Source organism: Misgurnus anguillicaudatus, chromosome 22 (genome assembly GCF_027580225.2).
Source record: "Misgurnus anguillicaudatus chromosome 22, ASM2758022v2, whole genome shotgun sequence".
Taxonomy (NCBI): Eukaryota; Metazoa; Chordata; class Actinopteri; order Cypriniformes; family Cobitidae; genus Misgurnus; species Misgurnus anguillicaudatus.
Genome location: NC_073358.2, coordinates 52,708,302 through 52,731,924, shown reverse-complemented (window position 1 = coordinate 52,731,924; position 23,623 = coordinate 52,708,302). Strand labels below are relative to the sequence as shown.

General features: G+C 36.6%; 1 protein-coding gene across 1 annotated transcript in view; it reads left to right on the top strand.

The window, feature by feature from the left end:
* Window positions 1-4,129: 4,129 nt before the first annotated feature.
* lmx1ba (LIM homeobox transcription factor 1, beta a) overlaps window positions 4,130-23,623 on the top strand; it is a 36,223-nt gene continuing 16,729 nt past the window's right edge. Inside the window, exons 1-2 of the mRNA XM_073860423.1 lie at window positions 4,130-4,620; window positions 5,596-5,782. Coding sequence (XP_073716524.1) covers window positions 4,548-4,620; window positions 5,596-5,782 — 260 coding nt within the window. The 5' untranslated portion in view covers window positions 4,130-4,547. The remainder of the gene's footprint in view (window positions 4,621-5,595; window positions 5,783-23,623) is intronic.

Here is a 23,623-nt window from a genome sequence, read left to right as displayed (position 1 = left end):
ACGTGCACTCTTTTAATCTGGATATGCACAGTTAAATTTTGGCCACAATTTGTCTGTCTGAGATTAATTTTGAGAATGCTTAAAGATTGATTGCATTGAGACAGCCGATTATTGACCTATGGGATCAAATGTTCCTTCTATCTTTTCTGTACTCGGTGTCAGAAGTTTTAAGACACTGTACTCCTGCAGTGTGGTTTCTTCTTCTGTCCTCTTGTTTTTGTTTTGCGTCCAGAAACGATTCTGATAAAGTTCTTTGTAATAGTGGAGATATATTAGATCAGAAATCAATTGTTGTGTTTTTGTTCTCTTATACATCAAACTAGAACCTCAATCCAGACCAGGACATTGGGTTTTATGACAGAGCCATGTTTCTGTGCTTCTGACAGGTCTCACCTTCACTGAAAATGTAACCCAATGCAGATCTTAAATCTTCATTATTTTTGTACCTTAAACTGTTTAATTAGTGAATAATGACACATGTGGATCTTCTGTTCTCACAATTTTTAAGGCGTCACGTGAAAACCAGACTGTAGTTTTATGTAATTTTTCCCCTTTTGAAGTTTATGAATTGTGAAGATTTACATGACATTTTATTTTCAGGATAAGAATATTCACCCACACATTGACTGGATGTCATTCAGGAAAGTGCCATAGAAATGTAAAGAATGACTTTATAAAGTATAGGAGCTTGATCTAAGAAATATTTACCTTCGGTTTATCAAAAATGAAAAAACGAGGTCCTTGATCCAATTAATGTTTCTCTTTTGAACGCTTCTGTGTTTTAGTTTTGTCGTCATGGAACGAAAGTTTGGCTTCCGACCAGACGTTTATAACGAAGACCTCCCAGTCAAAATCTTTCTCTGAAGATAAAGTCTTTTGATGCCTGTATGTTTCCATGAGCTTCACAGGAACCTTAAACCACAATACAATTAAACAAGTATGAACATAAATAATAAAAGTAGAAACCTTCACGCCAAGAGAGGCTGATAACATCTAAAAAGTCATCATGGGCTTCTTCTTATCTTGTTATATTTTGCTGTATTAATAAGTCAATTCATGTGAATGTAAGATGATTTTTATCATTCTGTTCCCCTTCATACTGACAAACATCCAATGCAAATTAATTGTGGCTCCTGATGAAGGTTAACAAGAGAAAACTGAATGAAGTTTAGATTGTGTTGTGGTACAGATCACACACTCCAATCACATTACAACTAACCACTAGAAACACTTTAACAGCTTGCTTTGAAAGACCTTCAGAGATTTTCCTCACTTGTTAAATTTATTTAGTTGCCATATTTTCCATTTGAAAAAAAGTGTCACCTAAACAGAGATTACACAAATTAGCTTTGATATTGTAAAAGTCATTTGATCAGAGCTTTGATGAGATCTCTTTCTCTTTCAGGAGCGATTTTAGGAGAGCTCATAGTGGGAGATTTTCCTAAATTAACACTCATACAAAACATCCACAACTTAATACTCCACATCCACTGGTTTCTTCTTCTAACACATTGACAGGTCAAATCAAACACTTAAAATCACAAAGTATAAACAGATGATACTTCAGCACAAAGAGCCTTTCAGTTAAACTGTGATCTACTTCATGATGGCAAAATAGTTTAAACATTTAAACTTGTGTGTTTTTTTAAAGATGTAGCTCAGAAGTTTATAATTTAGTACATTTACTGGTTGTCCAAACTTTTAATATTGTCTAATATGTTTCTACTGGAACAAAGTGACAAAATAAAAAAGATTCAACTTTTAACATAATAGAATGAACGCTTTAAATAATTTAATCTTGGTACAATCAATAAAAAACATTGATTTAAATTATGTTTGTCTGAGCACAAGAGACATCTGCAGAAGTCTCCATTAGTTCAAAATCATATCTGCATGAAAGATTATGCATTAGATTTAAATGATACCCAAGATGCCTTCCTTAATTTACAATATTATTTTGTGGGTCACAGTGTTTACCATTTATTTGTAATACTCAAGTCATTTTTGTGATGTACTGTTTTCTACATAAAATCATCCTATTTAATGTAAAGAACATTCTGTGAAAATATAACCTTGATATCTGTAATACTGACTGAGTAAGATCATGATCAAACTGCTCATCTCATCATTAGATTATGAGACTTTATTCTGGACAGGGTCACAGAGTTTTATTTTTGTGCATGTGTATACCTGTATGCTACCTTTACTGCAGATTTAAAGATTTTAGTATCTTTTAGTTGCACAGATCGCCTACACATAATGAAGCTGCACTTCTTCTAACTGGACGAGAGAGGGCGCAATAACTCATCATAAAGATTAAACTAAAGAGAGAGTCATTCAGTCATATCAGACTTCTAAAAACTGACAGTGACTTTTGCCTGATTCTGTAATTATTATTGATAAAAGTTATGAAGTGACTTTATACTTGTACAGTCTCTTATGAGCATCATGTTTGTGTGTCAGGAAAACACTTTCTGCTCATGCTGCAATATGTAAACGCGGAACAAATGGACAAATACTGGATTTATTTCCACTTTTATCATAAAGTAGGCTTTAGGAATTAAAGGTTAAGCAAAAAGTTAAATTGTATTCCTTTAATAGAATTTTAAAGGGTTTGCTATGCATTTTGTTTACTTGGTTTAGTTATTTGAGGTTTATTAAATTTAGTTTAAAAATGTTCTTTGTACCTCACTGGGTCATGAAGACGAACTTTAAGTCTTTATTACTTCACAGTTTCTATATAACACCAATTTACCACTAACCTTAATAATTGAATCAGTTTGAAGGTCTATGTTGTAAATTATGTGATTATAAAAGTTAATAAAATAAAAAACAACAACAATAAATCAGGATATATAGATCTATATTACTATTTTAAATTTTTTGTAGCCTATCTGCGTAAAAAAAATTGCATAACACATTTTTTACCTCATGACGAATTTTTTGACCGCATTATAGATCTTTATATGCCTATAATTATTGCTCAGATTATGTTTATGATTTATATTAACACAAATAAAAATGAAATCGTGAAATCTCGTTAACAGCACATAAAATCTTGGAGTTTAATAAATAGCGACGGGGAATACTACATCATTTCTTTAGATATTTAAAATAATTTAACGGGACAATAAATGATTATAATATTTTTTCAAAATATTGAATTATTATGCGATTCATTTTTAACCAGGTTTAGAGCAACGCATGTTTAATATACAGCATAGTGTGTAAATCATTCTGTCATAATTAAAACAGAGATGAATATTAATGAGTAAAGTAATAAAGACACAAACTCCCCCTTACTTCTCTCTTCCTTTCTTATTCCTCTCGCCATTATTGCCCCGAGATATCTATCTGTGAAATGAATTTGCTCCCATTTGAAACACAAAAGATTCGTCTGCTTATGAATTTTACATGCACACTGGATATTAGACTGGCGGCCTTAAATCTGCCTTTATCTCACTCTTTATTAATCATGCAGATAAAGCTTCATTTCATAAAGATAACCGAAGAGCTCAGTTTCAGTGCAGGTGCATGAGATAGAAATGAAATGAAAGCTTTGTTAACGGAGAAAAGACGGAATATCGTCCTGCTTTAAAAAACAAAATAAATACATCCGATTACTATCTAGAGAAAACAAATATTAAAGGGAATTTAAATGTAAATGTTTCATTTATAATGTAATGTAAACATAGGGCAGAATATAATTATATGCGAATTAATATTAAGTTATAGGTTTATAACGTATCCTGTAATATAATTAAAAAATAATGTTAAAAATAACTTTTATTATTTTACAAGAAAAAACGAATAATACATGAATAAATTAACATGTTTTAAACGATATTACTGAAATTAAATCTATAAAAACGATCTTAAATGTCGCGGTTTAAAACCTAAAAATGTGTAACGTGAAGTAACTCATTCTGACATGATTTAAAATGTATTAATTAAATTAATTTGTTAGATAGGTGGATTCAGTTATATTACATTGTCACTTTAGGTGTCCCGACTAAAAAGTATATAGCCTACACCCGACTGCGTCCAAAAACTTGATATAAAAATAAATACGAATCTTAATTTCTTTAATGTTTCTGATCAAATGATGAATGTGGGTGTGATGATGTAGGCGGTTCTCCTGTGATCCAGCACCAATCGAATCACACAGAGCTGAGGATGCGTGACGTGAGGAACACAAACAGGACTCATGACAAACTCACCGAGACCTCACTGAGATCAATTGTCCTCCTCTCGTGCACTTCGGATATATTACAGCTTTTCTCTCTACATGACAGTCTGTCATTTCATCGGCGGGTCCAGAAGTAAAGAAGAAGAGGAAGCTGGACGGGTTCTCCAAAGATCCAAAACTAAAGAAACTTCTTCACAGATCTGCTGCGTGATCCACGAACACTTCGCGCTCTTTTATTACGATTACAAAACACGATGTTTTCTTGACAGATTTCAAACCTGCTCCACGTGAACCACAGCGAAACGTCAGCTTTCTACGTGTGTCGTACGATTCACTTTTCAGATATCAAAGTTTCTGCATGAAGATGTTGGACGGAATCAAGATAGAAGATCAGTTAAGATCAGGACCAACATCTCTAGGACTGATGCTTAGTAAGTTTGACAATTTTACGAAAATGTACAGCACTGTAAACAATTTGCTGTAGTTATGCAGGTGTTTACCAGTAACTTACTGTAGATTTAAATTGATGTTATTTAGGACTGTCAACAGTTTGTTCAAAGTTAAATGAACATTAAACATTAAAAAGTCTTTATCTTTACAAAATAAAACCATAAAATAATAGCCTCATGCAAAGCATTCTGGGAAACAAAATCTGAAGAAAAAAACAGAAAAAGGTTGATGAGGATTCTGGGATGCTTCCCAGAATGCGTTGCATGAGGCTGTATAGTTTTATTCTGTAAATATAAAGACTTCATGTTTAATGTTGATTTAATTTTAAACAAACTGTTGGCAGTAACATACATTTAAATCTACAGTAAGATACTGGCAAACAGCTGGCAGTAATAGTGTAATTTCTACAGTGAGTATTCCTACTGCAAAATGTTGATGATTAAAAATTAAATATTGCATGCAGTTCAGGTCACTGTTGCACCTTAACGATTTTTAAAACAAATAGCAAACTTTAAATCACAGAAAGCACTTTTTTCAAGGCCTATTGCCTGGTAAACACAGTAAAGTTATATCGTTTTTGTAAACGAATTAAAACTATTATTATTATTAGTAGTAGTAGTAGTTGTTGTTGTAGTATAAATTAAGTGCAGCCCAATGAGAAGTAAACATGCTAATATCACGGCAGCCACCTGAAATAGGAATCCAAACTAGCTGTAATTTTAGTTAAATCAGATGAATGGTACAAAATTCGATCAAAAATTACATTTATTATTACAAAATCAACATTGCTAGATAAATGTGCTTTTAAAAAAACAGCATTTTAAATATGTATATATTAATAGGCCTAATTCAGGAATTGTCCGCCTTACAGTTACGTGTAGTTTTAAAAATCGTTTGATGTGTATGTGTTATAAATGTTCAAATCTGGTCTTGATTGTACTGCTTGTGTTTGTCAGGTTCTGGTTGCTCTCATCAGAATGTGTGTGAAGGATGTCAGAGACCAATATCTGATCGATTCCTGCTGCGCGTGAACGAGTCTTCATGGCACGAGGAGTGTGTACAGTGCGCCGTGTGTCAGCAGCATCTCAGCACGAGCTGTTACAGCAGAGACAGTAAATTTTACTGTAAACACGATTATCAACAGTAAGAGTCATTTCACTTTATTACATCTGTGTGTTTCACATCTGTGCGCAAAACAACGAAAATCCATTCAGAGATAATACTGAGACTGTGCGTGTGTGTGTAAAGGGTATATATTAAATAATAATATTAATAGTATCGGTCTTCTATTATTATTATTATTATTATTATTATTAGGCTATATAAGCATTTGTGCATATCGTAAAAGAAAAACCGCACAAACAAAAATATGATTTCGTTAAAAGCGTTTTATTACGTATACGTTATAACGCATTTATTATATTAATAATTAGGCTATATTAAAACCAATTAAATTGAATTAATAATATAATACCATATTAAACTATATGATATATAGGCTATTATATTCTATATATTAAAATAAAATATATCTGGTAATTGAACAAAAACAATTAGGAACATTATATATCACAACTGAGTTCTATAACAATACAAAATGTGAACTAAAAATAAATGCAAATAATGATGCAGCATATGCATAGTAATGATTTGTGTTATATTTACAGCAATTAAATAATTAAATACTATAATTATAAATTATATAAGTGTTCCATTGGTGTTTTAGAGACAGTTGAACCCTTTTCATGTTTTGTGTGTTTTAATATTAAAATCAGATTTTAAGTCATTAGTTTTAAGTTGTCATTGTCATGAAGAAATATAATATACTGAAACATGAATACATATACAGTACACAGAGATATGCATTATATTTGTTCATCCTTTAACATTACACTAAATTACACCATTGTGAAGCTTAACACTTTTAAAAACTCACTGCCTCACAAGCTGATTTCAGCAAACCACATTTTCACTCAACTGTGTAAAATGACTTTAACAGCTTGTTATTTGTAGATCTCATTTAAAGCAGCATTTATTTACTGATGAGGTGCTTAATTTACACCCGGACTGTTTTTATGGCTCTTTTATTAAATAAAGATTAACAAACCCATCACAACCGCAGGACTGAGATACAGAATACACACCAAACAGTGCTCTGTCATTAAGATTAAAACACACACACGCACGCACGCACGCACACACACACACATATGTTGAAAATAATGTCCTTATATGGTATTTAAAGTTGAATTGTTTTTTAAAGGTGTCATTCATTGGCTGATGTGTGTTCTTGGGTGTTTGTCCAGTGGGTTGCTGGTATATTTTGGCTTTTATTGGTGAGAGAGTAGACAGTGAAGTAATAACCTTCAACAGAATAAAAGAAACATCCGTTTAGTCCTCTGAATATCACCATAGACACTGAACAGCATACTGGGAATGTTAGAGGACTTTTACATTTCAAAGTGCTTTGTGTTATTGAGAGAAAAGAATAATAAGTTGTGTTTTTTTCGCTCTTACCAGCAGTACATTTATTACATTGATTAACAATATTGGATTGTTTATTAGTTACAAAAAATATTTCTATATATTTCTGTATGTCTTGTGTACATATACAGTAGTACAATAAATGTTTGATTGTTTTATATTTGGTGCCAGATAGTTACATACAGTATGTATAGAAGGTGTCTTGCTTTGAAAATAAACCATTCTTCTTATATTCTGCATGCATGCAAAACTTGCTGTAAAATCAACTTCTATAAGCTCTGATGTGGAAGTGCATATCTCTTTAAACCCCAAACTTTGAAAAAGATCAATAAATACTACAGTGTTCTCTTCATATTAGAGAATTTTAAACAAAAACTTCTAAATCAAATTTTCTTTGTATTATCATGCCTGGATATTGTACGGATGGATATTTATTGTAAATGAATGTGAGGATAACAGATTTAACACACAGCAGACAGAAGTTAAGGGTGTGTTTGTCTCTCTCTTTCTCTCTCTCTCTCTCTCTCTCTCTCTCTCTCTCTCTCTCTCTCACCCACTCTCTGTTATATCTGTTTGCTTTAGATGTTGTTGAAGTTTTTTGTGTGGTTTTGTGTTGGATTCTGGATATTTATTATCTATCAATGAATTCTGCTTCATTTTGGCCCACTTTAATTATTTGCTGTCAGTTTTCGCAAGAATTTGTGTAATAATCTTGTGACCAGACTAAACTATTGAAAGTATGGATTGATCTGTGAGGTTGATGCATTAAATCTCTCGTTCTCACTTTCTCTCTCTTTTCTGGTTTGGAAAGTTAAACATCATCTCTTGTCACCCATCTGTGAGGAGAGGATGTCATGAGCGTGTGAAGTGCTGTGTACCTGCAGACCTGCTCTCACACGCTCATCTCACATTCTGACCCTACATGTGTTGAGTTGTGTACGGTGCACTGGAGAGGAGAATCCTTATCTCGTGTAGATGTGAGAGTTTGTGTGCATGCAGAAACACATCACATCTCAGCAGCAGGTCAATGCACAAGATGCCACTATGCATAGAGAAACTCAAAACAAGTTATTTAAAGACGTGCAATTCACATTTATCTTATTGTGGATGTCATATCTTGTTAAAGATTTTTGTTGGTTTTACTTAAGCAGTTTAGTTAAATGCTACACATTTGTTTGAGTTATTTTTTCAATTTGCAATGCATAATACTAACATACAACTATTCTTTTTGAAAATACTCAACTCAGTTAAGAAGCTTAACCTCTTGCTCAGTTTACTTAAATAAGATGAGTTACTTAATTGACTTAATTCATTTGTGTTGGGACAACATTAATCATTTTCAATGACTAACGGAAATATGAAAAATTAGAGTTCCCAGCATGCAGCATTCAGTACACTGTTGAAAAATACTTAAAAGTCATGTCAACAGAGATGAGTTGTCACAACTTATAAAATATAGTTGAGAAAAGTCAACTTAATTTTATAACTCACCTGCAGTTATAACAACTCATCTCTAGTCAAGATAAATAATAGTAAGTTGAAATGACTTGTAAATCCGAGTTGATTCAACAAAAAGGCAGCAAAGTATTTTTTACAGTGTATGGTTAAAAAGAGATATTTATTTTTTAAGTTAAGTTAGTTGGCTCAACAGAATACATTTGAGTGAACTTAATTTTAACTTGTAAGTACAATTCCCACGGCTTACGTTCAGATAAATCAATTCAATTGTGTGGAAATAATTTTATTAAGTTCAACCAACAAGCTATGTTTTTAAATGTGTGTAATAATAACAAGGCACTTAAAGGAAAAATGAATGAGTCGCTTTGAGTAAGCATGAACATATTTAGGTCTTGTTGAATAGCTTGAGTCGCTCGCTCCTCTCTGTAATGAGATTAATGCTATCCTCTGTGTTACCGCCCCACACTTTTATCACTGACCGTGACACCGAGCTCCTGACGCTTTGTGCCACCGGAAGCTCCATCCTTAATCCACTTATTCACGTGAAGAATGAGGAGTAAGAAAGGAACGACAGAACAATGTTGAAGTGAAGGGGAGGTTTTTTGGTAAAGCTCCCCTGAATCTCTCATCCGTAACCAAACAAGAGAACATGAGGTTGATATGAGGTATAAGACTCATGATTATGATTCTTTAATGATGATTATTTAATCCTTCACACTCTCATTAGACTTCTGTGCTAGGGCTGTCAAACGATTAATCGCGATTAATCACATACAAAATAAAAGTTTGACCTCCAGTAGTGCAGAACTAATGCACTCATGACAGGTGGCTTGCAGGAGAAAGACCTCTTCGTCCCAAATCTCTTCCACATTCCAGAAGATCCCAGATCTTCTTCGACTCCAGGCCTGTGTCCAATCACATGTAGTGTTAACAAGATACTTTTGTGTCTATATGAAGTTGTTTGTTGCCAGGGCATTGTGATGGTTGTTAGGTGGACACTTTTTATACACTTCTATACAAAACATTTTTTGCACGTTGTTGACCACAGTTGAAGATTAGCTGTAATATTTTCAATCTGCTACCACACCCTTTAAACGTGAGACATGGATATTTCAGCATTGATGCTTTGCTTTAATCTGATCCTAATTTTCTGATAAAAAAAGTGTTTTTTATCTGTGGGAAAGTCTTGAATCTTTCTTTTATCCAAATTTTTTACCCACCATCAAACTCTTTATAGCTCTCCAGTAAATGTGAAGGCAGGCAGGGGCGTCACATTGTAAAAACCGAGCGGTCAGATTTATTAGAAACCACAAGATCTAGTGTGTTTTCTGTCTATCAAAGGGATCAGGCCGTCCAGGGGCGTGTGTCCGGGTGTAAATCCTCGATCCCGGGCCCAGCGGGCCGTCACGACATCTAAACACGCTTCAACTCCTCTGAGCTCCTGGAGACGGGTGGAGGTTAGGGGGCATTTAAACACTAAAGAAACCGCGTTCGCCCTCCCCGTTACAAAAACAACCATCAGTAAAAACTGTTTGTGTATCGTGTTTCTTGCCAGCCATGTCTCGACCCACGCAGCACACGTTTCTCTCACACCAACGCTGATTCTGTGATTTGTTAACTGGTTTGTCAGAACCTGAAGGAGCTTCACATTGAAGTGGTTGTGTTGGAGATGTGACTTTCAGTTTTGGGTCATGACTTTATTGTATATCATCATCTACATCTCTCTGTTATCAATCTGATTTTACTTTAAAGGTGCAGTGTGTAATTTTTTAATGGATCTCTTGACAAAAATGCAAAATAATATACAAAGCTATATTTTCAGGGGTGTATAAAGACCTTTTATAATGAAACGTTATATTTTTATAATCTTAGAATGAGATGTTTTTATCTACATACACCGAGGGTCCCCTAACGTGGAAGTCACCATTTTGTGCCGCCATGCTTCTACAGAAGCCTTTAACGGACAAACTTTTTTTACCAAGTTGTCTCCAACGATAACATTTTTCCGGTGGCGGCTATCGTAGCTTCTTATGCGTGTCAAAAGTGAGGGGTGAGCAGTGGACTGAGCCGTTGGTTGCAATGCACAACCTCACCACTAGATGCCGTTAAAATTTACACACTGCACCTTTAAAGGGCACAAAATGATCTCTTGTCTAGGAAATGTTTTTTTTTCTTTCTGATGGGTAAATCTTTATACAGCACTGGCTGAACAAATAATTATTTCATGTTCATTTTGAGTGAAAATATTGAACATGAAAGAATTAGGCTATGTGTAGATTTTTTTATATATGGTGATAAGTTAAAAAGTTTCTATTTTTTTTTTTAGATTGATTTCACATTTCCCTTTTTGCAGTGTAGACATTGTGGCCTTGGTGACGCAGATAAAAGTTTTTTTTATTAACTTATCCTGTCTTTTCCAAGACTAAATACCGCTAAAGATTTTCACTTTATATGTTGATTGTTTCATCATTATATTCTGTGACTCATGTTGGACAAACTGGGGTTTCCGTGAGCCGGGTAAATCTTGTTGATTTAGTGACGTTTGGCACTCCGTGACCTCCACACAGTGTGAGAGAGGATTGCCGGGTACGAATGATCAGGTCAGAACAGGACAAAATACATCGCCCTCATCACAACCCCAAAAATAGCCTCTAACTTTCCTCTGCTAAATGTGAAGGTTGTGCGTCAAAACTCATACATGCATTTGAAAGCCAGTCGACTTCGTTTTTTTTCTTTTCTAACACCAAGACAGAAACTTTACCCTGTATAACAGATCTAAAACACGCACACATGCACACACAGACACACACATGCATGTTTTTATAATATGACTTCATATGTGAATGATAAACAGTATTTTTTCATTTATTTGTTAGCGTTGTGATGGATGTTTTTAATTCTCCATTATAATAATGATTTAAAAAAATATTTTTCCATTTACAAAACTATAGAAGCAAATGCAGAGTTTAGAACACTGGCATAACATCTAGTCTCATTGATTTAGATTTTTGTAGGCCAGGTTTGTCTGAAATATATTTGGTTTAATGCAATTGTTATTTCAAATAGTTTATGTACAGAAAACCATTTTTTTTCGGTTCCTGCACATCATTTAAAGGTGCAGTGTGTAAATTTAGCAGCATCTAGTGTTGAGGTTGCGAATTGCAACCAACGGCTCAGTCCACAGCTCACCCGTCGCTTTTTAAACACATAGAGAAGCTACGGTAGCCGCCACCGGACAAACATGTCATCGTCAGAGACAACTTAGTAAAAAATTGTCCTTTAAGGCAAGGCAAGGCAAGGCAAAGTTTATTTGTATAGCACATTTCATACACAAAGGTCATTCAAAGTGCTTTACATAGAAATGAGAAAACAAAAATCAAAGATACATGAATTTGAAATATCAATTAAAAGAAAATAAATGTGATTTTAATAAAAACTGTTTAAATGTGTGAAAAAGAATAAAACAGGAATAAAAGTATAAAACAGTTAAAAATAAGAATAAAAACAAGAGAAATAGAAAATAATTAAAATAGTGCATATATAATATAGTGCAATCAGTTCGGACGCAGCATAGTGCTCATTCAGTAAATGCATAGCTAAACAGATGTGTTTTGAGTCTGGATTTGAATGTGGCTACTGTTGGAGCACATCTGATCTCTTCTGGAAGCTGGTTCCAGCTGCGACTGGCATAATAGCTAAAAGCTGACTCTCCTTGCTTTGAGTGAACCCTTGGTATTTCTAGCTGATGTGATCCTAATGATCTGAGTGATCTGATAGGTTTGTATTCAATGAGCATATCAGCAATGTATTGAGGTCCTAGTCCAATGAGTGATTTATATACCATTAATAATACTTTAAAATCAATCCTAAATGTAACTGGTAGCCAGTGTAGCGACCTGAGGACTGGTGTGATATGTTCATATTTTCTGGTTCTGCTCAGAATCCTGGCAGCAGCGTTCTGAATGAGCTGGAGCTGTCTAATTGTCTTTTTGGGAAGGCCAGTGAGGAGGCCATTACAATAATCCACCCTGCTGGTGATGAAAGCATGCACAAGTTTCTCTAAGTCTTGTTTGGAAACAAAGCATCTAATTCTTGCGATATTTTTGAGATGATAGTATGCTGATTTAGTTATTGCTTTGACATGACTGCTGAAACTAAGGTCAGACTCCAGAATCACACCAAGATTCCTGACTTGATTTTTAGTTGTTTGACCCCTAGCGTCAAGGTATGCATTCACCTTGAGAACTTCATCTTTGTTTCCAAACGCAATGACTTCAGTTTTCTCTTTGTTTAACTGAAGAAAGTTTTGGCACATCCAACTGTTAACTTCATCAATGCATTTGCACAGGGAGTCAATGGGGCTATAGTCGTTAGGGGATAGAGCTAAGTAGATCTGGGTGTCGTCTGCATAACTGTGATAGGCAATTTTGTTCTCTCTCATTATTTGGCTTAGTGGGAGCATATACAGGTTGAACAGGAGTGGCGCAAGAATTGAGCCTTGCGGGACTCCGCATGTCATGGATGTCCACTCAGATTTATGGCCACCTATACTTACATAATAACCTCTCCCTTCTAAGTATGACTTGAACCATTTCAGGACCACCCCAGAAAGTCCGACCCAGTTTTCCAGCCTGTCAAGAAGTATGTTGTGATCGACAGTGTCAAAAGCAGCACTGAGGTCGAGTAGCACCAGCACTGATAGTTTGCCTGTGTCTGTGTTGAGGCGAATATCATTTATTATCTTTATGAGCGCTGTCTCTGTACTGTGGTGTGGTCTGAAACCAGATTGAAAAATGTCAAAGTAACCATTAGAAATTAAGAATTTGTTCAGCTGATTGAAAACAACTTTTTCAATGATCTTGCCTATGAAAGGAAGATTTGAGATTGGTCTGTAGTTGCTCAATACAGTGTTATCTAGGTTGCTCTTTTTCAGGAGGGGCTTAACAACTGCAGTTTTAAGGGACTTTGGAAAAGTCCCAGAGTGAAGTGATGAATTTACCACTTCTAGGAGATCTGCTTCTAAACAGTTAAAGACACTTTTGAAAAAAGATGTTGGGAGTGTGTCAAGGGCACAGGTTGATGTTTTAAGATGCTGTACTGTTTCTTCCAAAATTTTACCATCAACTGCTTCGAAATCAGACATCGTAACTACTTTCTGATGTTGTGGTCTGATTTGTCTGACCCCGGCGCAGCTCAAGGATGTGCTGATCACCTTTCTGATATTATTGATTTTCTCAGAGAAGAAGTTAGCAAACTCACTACATTTGCTGTCTGAGAGCATTTCACTTGGAATGTGACTTGGGGGGGTTGTTAGTCTCTCTATAGTAGCAAAAAGAGTGCGTGTGTTATTTATGTTTTTGTTTATAATATTTGAAAAGAAAGTCTGTCTAGCTTTGCCTAGTTCCACACTGAAAGCACGAAGGCTGTCTTTATAGATATTATAATGGACTACAAGTTTTGTCTTCCGCCACATGCGCTCAGCTTTTCTGCATTGTCTCTTCATATTCTGCACCTCTGTTGAGTTTCTCCAAGGTGATTTTTGCCTGCCATTCTTCTTCCTGACTTTTACAGGAGCAATATCATCGATTACACTCTTAACTTTCGAATTAAAGGAATCAAGGAGAAAATCAACAGAGTCTGCAGATATGCTTGGTGTTAAAGATATAGCCTTCATAAATAGCACACTGGTGTTCTCATTTAAGGATCTCTTTTTGACAGACACAGATCTAGTTTCAATAGTAGGAGAGATTAATATATCAAAGAAAATACAGAAATGATCAGACAGTGCTACATCCTTAATAACAACTGATGAAATGTGTACACCCTTACTGATAATTAAATCTAGAGTGTGTCCACGATTGTGTGTGGGTCCATGTACATGTTGAGTCAGATCAAAAGTATTTAAAACAGCTGTGACATCTTTTGTCATAATGCTTTCTGGCTTATCTATGTGAATGTTAAAATCTCCAGCAATAGCAAAACAGTCAAACTCTGAGGAAATCATTGATAACAGTTCTGTAAAGTCCTCAACAAATGCTGGAGAGTATTTTGGGGGCCTGTAAATAATGATCAGTAGAATGCGTGGGGTACCTTTCAACACAATACCTAGATGTTCAAAAGACGGGTAATTCCCAAATGACACTTGCTTACATTGATAGACATCTTTAAAAAGAGCAGCAAGACCTCCACCCTTCCTAGCAGCTCTGCAAAAACTCAAATAGGTAAAGTTAGGAGGGGCTGTTTCATTAAGGACTGTTGCACTGTAGCTTTCTTCTAGCCATGTTTCATTTAGAAACATAAAATCCAGGTTGTTTGTGGCTATTAAGTCGCTGACTAGAAGTGATTTGTTTTTAAGTGAACAGATATTTAAAAGTCCTAACTTAATAGTACAATTTTTTTCCCTAACAGAGATCTTAGTTTGACAAGTCACAGGCAGCAGATTAGATTGATTTGCCACACGATTTGATCTAGCCTTACACTTTCTATCATGTACTAAAACAGAAATAGAGAAAGATATAGGCACAGTGAGTTCCTGCTTTTGTAAACATTTGATAAAAGTATTAGTATTCTCATAGCAGGAACCCGACACACATCACTGAGAGCCATTATCAGTTGTTTTTGGTTCACCTACAGCAGATGGAGGAGGGTGTGTGCCTTGGCGTTGTGTCAGAGACCGAAGAGCTCTCACAGGACGAGGAGGGGGAACTGGGCCCACTGGCTTTGGTGGTTTTGGGGCTTGCTGTTTTCTGGTTGAAATCTGTGGGCTTGCAGCAATAGAGTGGGATAGTTTAGTTCCAGCATAAACCAGTTCCTCCATTTTTCCGGAGAAGGTCAAAAGCGGGGATGCTGGAGAGAGGAATGACATATCTAGTGAGGAGTCCTGTTGTTCTGATGTGACCGGAGGCTGTGATATGTTGTCCTGGTTTCCCTGGCTGTTTTCCAGAAAGTCGTCCTTGGGTGCTGAATCTTGGAGCCGTTCTAATCTGACACAGTCTGACTGTAGTAAGCTCTGTGGGCATGACTCAGCTGAGATTGTGTCCATGAGCAGTGGTTGTTGTGGCTGAGTGGTGTTATCTCTGTCCTTGTGGGATATGTCAACATCATGTCCATTCAGGTGCTGGAAAGAAGTCCTGTGGTCATTCATACTCTGTCCAGGTGTGTGTGTGCCATTCAGGTTGAGTGGATTGGCACACACTGCTGAAGGATGATGAAGGGAGAAATAGATGTTGTCCTTTAGAACTCTTGCACCCAGCCTGTTTGGGTGGATGCCATCCTGTTTAAATAGTTGTCTCTGACTCCAGAAAAGATTGAAGTTGTTGATAAAGTTCAATCCTTTTATGTTGCAGGTTTTTTGCAGCCATGTATTAAGTCCAAGCAAACGTGAAAACCTATTTGTTCCTCTTGCTGGAAGTGGTCCACTGATGAACGGCTGAGCTTTTACTGTTCTGAGTGTTTCAAAAAGTTTGTTGAAATCCCTCTTAAGTAGTTCAGATTGCTCTTTGTGAATATCATTCTTCCCTACATGAATGACAATTCGATTTACAGTCTTATGTTTCATCAGAATGTTCTTAAGTTCCCTGTTTACATCAGAAACGGTCGCTTGTGGAAGGCAGCACGTAGTTGAGTCTCTGTTGCTATAGTTTCTGATTATTGAGTCACCTAATATCAGAGTTCTGGGCTCGGATGCGCTCTGCGCTGAGTGCCGCCGTCTGCTCGATCTTGAGCGGCAGTTAGCATCAGTGTTAGCTGCTGGCTGATTTGATCGGTGTTTAGTCACATTTATCACATTTGGGGATTCCTCACTCATATTCATTAATACTTCAAATCTGTTCTCAAGATGTATAGGTGGTGGTAGAAAGTCAGTGTTTGCAATCCTTGTCCTAGCTGTATCTGGGGTAGAGGAAGCTATTGCGGCAAAATGTGATGCTCGTGACAGTCTGATTTCTTGAGTGATTTTGGGTCTTGCTCCCTGTTTGTACCATTGATTAGTGTGTTGATCATTAGATTTATGGGACTCACCGGCTGTTTGCTGAGGGCGTCCATGATGACGAAGCTCTGTTGTGTGTTCCGTCTGGTTTGGTAGTCCTGTAAGTAACTTTGTTTCAAGAACAGCAATCCTTTGTAAAAGTCTGTGGCAGTTTGTGCAGCAAGTAGATTGTTGATGAGGCATTCCTTTTTCTTATCCTTTTCAATGAAGGCAGCTGTGTTTTTCCTTCTGGAATGTAAGCTGATGGCGGTGGGAGGCTAGACGGATGAAAAATTCCACTTTTTTGTAATCCTCCAGTCCCGAAAGTTTGTAAATTGACGTTGATGCCAAGCTTTGTTGTTTGAGCACTATGCTGATTTGCTGAAGTTAAAATTATAAGATTAAATATAAAAGCGATAGAGCAAAGCGCAGAGCAGTAAGCAAAAGCAAAAGCAAAAGCGTCCGAACAGTAGCAGTAGCAGAGTGCAGTGGCTTCTGTAGAAAAATGGCAGCACTACACCCCTGATAATATAGTTTTGTATATTATTTTGCATTTCTGTCAAAAGATCCTTCTAAAAATTACACACTGCACCTTTAAAGCATCAATATTTTTCTCACAGAAGTTTGTTTTACTTGTTTCTGTATTTCTCTTATAGTAGTTAGTTTAAAGAAGAAACTGATCTAGAAGAGAGACTTGTAGCTTTAAGGCCTCACGTCTTTACTTCACAGCTCGTAAAGTTTTCACGACCTGTGGCAGTTTGTCTATCTTAACTCTATCTTAACCTGTCGGAGGTCGATCACAGTGGTGGTGTTGGCTGTCCGTCACCACGCCCTGCTGGCAGAGGTCACGCAGGCTCTCGGTCGGCCACGGGTCGTGCTTGGATTCGTCTCTGTAGAGGGTCCGGGCTGGAGGTCTGTGAGAAGAAAGTCTTACAGTCTTCTTCCCCGGGCTGCGGCGTGTAACCCGAGCTTCTCTTTAACCTTCTGCTCTCAGCGGGGTCTTTAGTACGGTGCTGGATGGAGGAGCTTTGGGGGAGATGTGCGGAGACCTGCCACTGTGCGTGGCGCCTCTGTGATGCCCGAGGGCAAATCTCGGGTCCGTGCGGTGAGACGTCACGCGAGGGGCGAGCGAGCACATGGTTTAGGTCAATTCCTTCCCACTGTCCCAACCAGCAGCTTACACATCAAAGCTTGAGCTCCAGTTTGCTCTTCCTGTGACATTCCCAACATTCCGTTCAAAACTTTACAATGTGTCTTCTCATAATATGTGCTTCATTCTCATTTAATTGCTTGAAATACATGCAGTGTATACACCATCTGAGGTGCTTCATCTGTCTCTCGGTGTTGAGATGTTTGGTGGTCAGTTAAAGACATCTTGAGCTGCTTTAATGCTGATGTTTCATTATCTGTCATGCTGTTGATTCATGTATTCATTATTTAAGGCTTTGACAGTACGCTTGAACTTCATTCTCTTAGATAAATAATTTGCTTTCCTTTTGTTATTGTTCATATGCTGATACAGGATCCAGTTGCTTACTTGTCTTGTATGTTTCACAAATATTTTCTTTTAGTTTATAGTCACTGTTGGTAGTCATGTTAGTCCAGATTTATGCTGTCGTTCTCTTTATAAATGCTTTATAAATGCTAAATCTGTGATGATGGTTAGATTTAAAGCTGTTTCGAGTGAATTTTTTTGAAGAACATATTTCTCCATCAAATAAGAACAAAATACGTTTTGGCATTTGATCATTAAGGTCCATTTGTCAAATTATCTTTAATGTATTGTGTTATATAATGTAAAAGTATATAAAAAATGTCTCAATGGTGAAACTCATTAATTTACTGTAAAATGTTATTATTGTATTTGGTTTCTTCTGAAATATTAATAAATAATAATAATAATAATTCAGATTTCAGCCACATTACTTTACAAATTTTATAAAATATGGGAAATTATTTTTAAAGAAAATTGGATAGTTATAGTGAAATATGACATGGAGTGTGTGTGTGTTATGTGTTTGCTTGTGTGTGTGTTATGTGTTTGCTTGTGTGTGTGTTCATGTTTGTTTGTGTGCGGGTAGGGATGTGTGCATTGGTGCATGTGTGTGTGCATGCATGCACGTATTGGTGTGTTCGCATGTGTAGGCGTGTTTGTGTGTTTGTGCTTATGGATGTGTGTGTGTGTGTGTGTGTGTGTGTGTGCATGTGTGCTAATGTGTTTGCTTGTGTGTGTGTGTGTGTGTGTGTGTGTGTGTGTGTGTGTGTGTGTGTGTGTGTGTGTGTGTGTGTGTGTGTGTGTGTGTGTTTGTGTGTCCATAAGCGTGCGTGTGTGCGTTCGTGCGTTCGTGCATGTGTGTGTTTGTGTGTGCGCATGTGTGCGTGCGTGTGTATGCATGCACGTATTGGTTTGTTCGTACATGCGTGTGTGTAGGCGTGTGTGTGTGTGTCTGGGCATGTGTGTGTGTGCTCATATGGGTGTGTGCGTGCATGTGTGTGTGTGTGTGTGTGCGCATGTGTTCATATTCAGTATGTGAGTTGGCAGCACTCGGGTGAGAACACGGTTTATGTCACAGTAAGTTTTGCTTATAGAGAGTGAGTGTAACCACATGTTGTTTTCTTACCACGCCACATACCGACCACAATGTGTGTGTTTGTTTGTGTGTGTGTGTATGTGTGTGATGTCCCAAAATTCAAGTCATGCTGTTTCAAACATAAAGGACGTGTAGAAATGTGAGTGTAGGAGTGTTATGTGAATTGTGAATAAAGAGCAGGTTTATGGAAGGAACCGGTGGTCACTTTATGGACTTTATGTTCATCCGATACTTTCAGCATGAATGAAACGCAATGGTCCAGAAACCTCTACTGTCACTGACCGCTCTGCGTCAGACAGCTTAAACTTCACAGACTCGTCCCCCCCGATGAGACTTCCGTCTTTATGTCTACCACGGGCCAGAATGACACTTAAAGTGTCGGGGAAAAACAAGCGTTTATGTGGTCGATTCATAACGGCTGAAGGTTCAAAGTGTCGTCTGCGAGGATGTGTGATGGAGACACAAACAACAATCGTCTGATGTTACGACACAGATTTATTGGACAGCGTGTTGTGGAGACAAATGTTTGTTGAATTAATTACTTTTATCACCCGGCAGGCAAATGAAAAGCAGACATCAGGTCATGGAAAATAAGAGAAAGAGAAATATCACGCATAAAGATTTCTTCGTATAGAAGCAAAACTAATTTCATCAAGTTGTTGCTCTAGGTAACATAATAATAACATCATAATAACATCATAATAACATAATAATACAATCATAATAACATAATAATAACATAATAATAACATCATAATAACATCATAATAACATCATAATAACATTTTTGAATTGGCCTTTTTTACCTGTACCATGACCGTATTATAATTTTCAAAGTCATTGTAAATCAAAGCTTGGGCTCGAGTTTGCTCTTCCCGTGATATTCCCACACTGTAAAAAATACTTTGCTGCCTGAAATTTTTTTGTTGAATCAACTCGGATTTACAAGTCATTTCAACTTAGTATTATTTATCTTGACTAGAGATGAGTTGTTATAACTACAGGTGAGTTGTTATAACTAATTAAATTAAGTTGACTTTTCTCAACTATATTTTATAAGTTGTGACAACTCATCTCTGTTGACATGACTTGTAAATCTGAGTAGATTTAACAAAAAATTTTAAGGCAGCAAAGTATTTTTTACAGTGCATATTGTTTTTGACATGAACTATTACATCTGACATCTGCAAAGAGTAACTCCCATTAGGATTGTGTGTATTTAGGATTGTGTGTATTTAGGATTGTGTGTGTGTGTGTGTGTGTTATTTATCACAGCTGTGGGTTTGATTTATGCTTCACTTCACAGTGTCCTGAATTGACAAGGAAAATTTGTCACCTAGGGCACAGGGGAGACACAACGCTTTATTTTCAAAAGCTATTATTGTGTGTGTGGGCGTGTTTGTGCATGCATGTGTGTGTTTGCGTGTGTGTGTTTTTTGTGTACACTATGACACTGCAGATGGAGGTAATATCAGCTGGTGGGTTTGCTGACAATGCCCGAGGGGAACATGAAACTGTCAGAGATCTGTCAGAGAGGACTACACACACACACACACACACACACGCACGCACGCACGCACGCACGCACGCACGCACGCACGCACGCACACACAAACATACATTATGATCTAAATAACATAGAAATTATATAAATATTGCACTTACATTTTTAAGTGTAGTCAACTTAAAGAAATTATATTGACTAGTGATGAGTTACTGTAAGAATTATTTCAATTTAAAAATTTAAATAAGTTAAACTAATTCTTCTTACAGTAACTCATCACTGTCAAGGTAAAAAAAATAGTTGAATGACTTAAATTCAAGTTGATTTTTCTTTCTTTCTTTCTAAATACACATGACCTTTTTTATTTTATCTGTGAGGTGAGGGCCCCTGGTAGGAACCCAAGGAGCCATTTAGCAGTTTCAGTTGCCTGCGGCCCCTTAGGGACATTTAGAGATTGTCTTTATTAACTGTGTGTGTGTGTGTGTGTGTGTGTGTGTGTGACAGTGATTGTCATTGGCCCATCATGTCTCTGTAATTACTCTATTGATATTCCATCTGCAATAACTCAACACACAGACAGACTCATTTACATAAAGCCACCAGCAGGAGATACTGATGCTGATCATCACTAGACATCCATCATCCTCTCTCTCTTTATTTATTTAGATTTTAATAAGTTATAATCTTTCTTTCTGTTTTTTTATTTTGATATTTGCAAAATGTCATTTTTAAATGACATACAAATACAATAAGACACATTTCAATTTTTGATTTTATTATACTTTCCTGTTTACAGCAATATGATCTAAAAACAAAATACAATCACATATATTCTAAGAGACATATACATGATGAGAAAAAAGATGCTCACTATAGGTGGTCTTTAGCCTGGGAAAACACAGACAACTTCCGGCAAATTTAGATTTGCAAGTAGTCTGGCAAAGAGGCCATTAAAGCCCATTTCTAATGGCGAGAAATCACGGCACCAATCAGAAACGTTGGGGCGGACTTTATACGATGACAACAGCGCAGAGACGGTGAAGCAGATTTTGTACTTTCATTTTTGTTAAAACCCAAGCAAAGAACAACACTCGAAGCCTTCATCTAAAAAAAGAGGCATTTGAGAGACGTCCGTTGGTGACGCCCCATTGGAAATGATTTGTCTATGAAGCTTTGCAAGACCATAAATCAGTTACTACTGAGAATGGTCTGGTTTAAACCAGGTTAGGTGGTCTTAGCAGAAACAAAAAATGGCTTTCGTGGAACAACCGTATGTTCCGGTAAACTTCTGCAAAGAATCAATAACAACAGAGTTTTTTTAACGTAGTTTATTTCTGATAACAAGCTAAATAAATAACAAGTAGATTATTTTAGTTCAAGTCATAGCTAAAATGTGTACTATATAATGTATACAATCTTAACTACAGATCGGCTGTCAAACCTCCCTTCAAATAACGCTGATCCATGATCGCCGTCTCCCCACGTCTTTAGGAAACCAAAACATTTGTTATTTTCCATGATGTATTTTGTTCAAGAGTTCAGTTTAGCCACTAGTCAGACCATTAAACGAACAGAGACCGGAAGTTAAGCTCCATTCAGATGCGTAACCGCAACAACACGCTTGCGTCTGATGAAAGCGTCTATAGGAGTAATGTGGCTCTTGGCATCCGTGTCATATCGTTCACACCTGAAGAGTCTTGGAAATCAAACTGGTTCTTGCGGTTCATCAAAGCTGTTGAAGCACAAAGAGTCTCTTCTCTCTCCTGTGAGCACAGTTTAACCTGTTTGCACCTGACACAGAGGGGGAATAGCGCACATAACTCAGAGGATTAGATTCACTTTGGCACAGATTCAGTCCTCATGCAGACCGGCGGGGCACGAGGAGGGAGGACGGAGTCTCTTGGGTTTATTACAGTCATGACACAGGCATTTTATAATCTGGACCTAGCATGAGTCCTGTGTGTCCCTGAGGTCTCTGTATGATGTACACACACCACCAAATCCTAAAAAAGAAGCGTTTGACACAAAAAAGATATTTCTTTAGGAATTGTGACACTTGTGCTTGTCAAACATTACCGCTGGTTATGTCTATAGTTCATGCGCTGAACTACACCTGTATGAACTTGAGCAGAACTCACTTCATACATTCACTAACATCACATTGACAACAGTTGATTAAAACTCATTATAAAAATTCAGGTGATTTATTTCTTTCAGACCTGTGTTGATATGCGTGTGTGTGTTTGTGTATTTGTGTGAGAGCCATTTTCTTATGACAGTATTTGGTTTGAATGATTTGCATGAAGTCTTATCAGATTTGTCTGAATGACTGCTATCGTCCGCGTCTTTCAACTCTGGCAGTTTTCCTCATCCCTGCACGTGATGCTATTACAGTCCATAATGTCTGTATCAGATAGGGCTGCATCATTTCAACACATCACTGTACTTACTCTTTCATTTCTACACGAGGAGAAGTTTTTCTTCATGAATTCATTCAGGCTGTTTCTCTTGCTCACTTGGTTTTCAAGCAGATTTGCTTTTGTTGGACTTATATGAGTTTCCACTTATTAATGTTACTGTCATACTGTACAGCGCTTCAGATTCACTTTTGTACCATGTGATGTTATGAAAAGCATTTTGGTGCATGAATTTAAAAGCTTATATCATCTTGTTTTTTTCTTCAATGAAGATGCACATTTGTAACAATCCAAATTCAAACCAAGTACTAGTTCTTACATTCATTATTTTATTTCCATTTATATCCATTTTTATTTCTCCTGTAACCAACCTGATCTCACAAATTTGTCACGGAATATTTTGCTCATTTATCCATGTCGTTGTCACGGAAGTCCGCATTTTTCTGTGCGCGTACCACGGACTTTCTTTTCCGTGTCAGTTTCACATATTGGTTACTCAATTGTTTTTCTTATTTTCTTACCATTGTCACTTGGGTTTGGCGTTAGAATGACTTTCTGTTACAT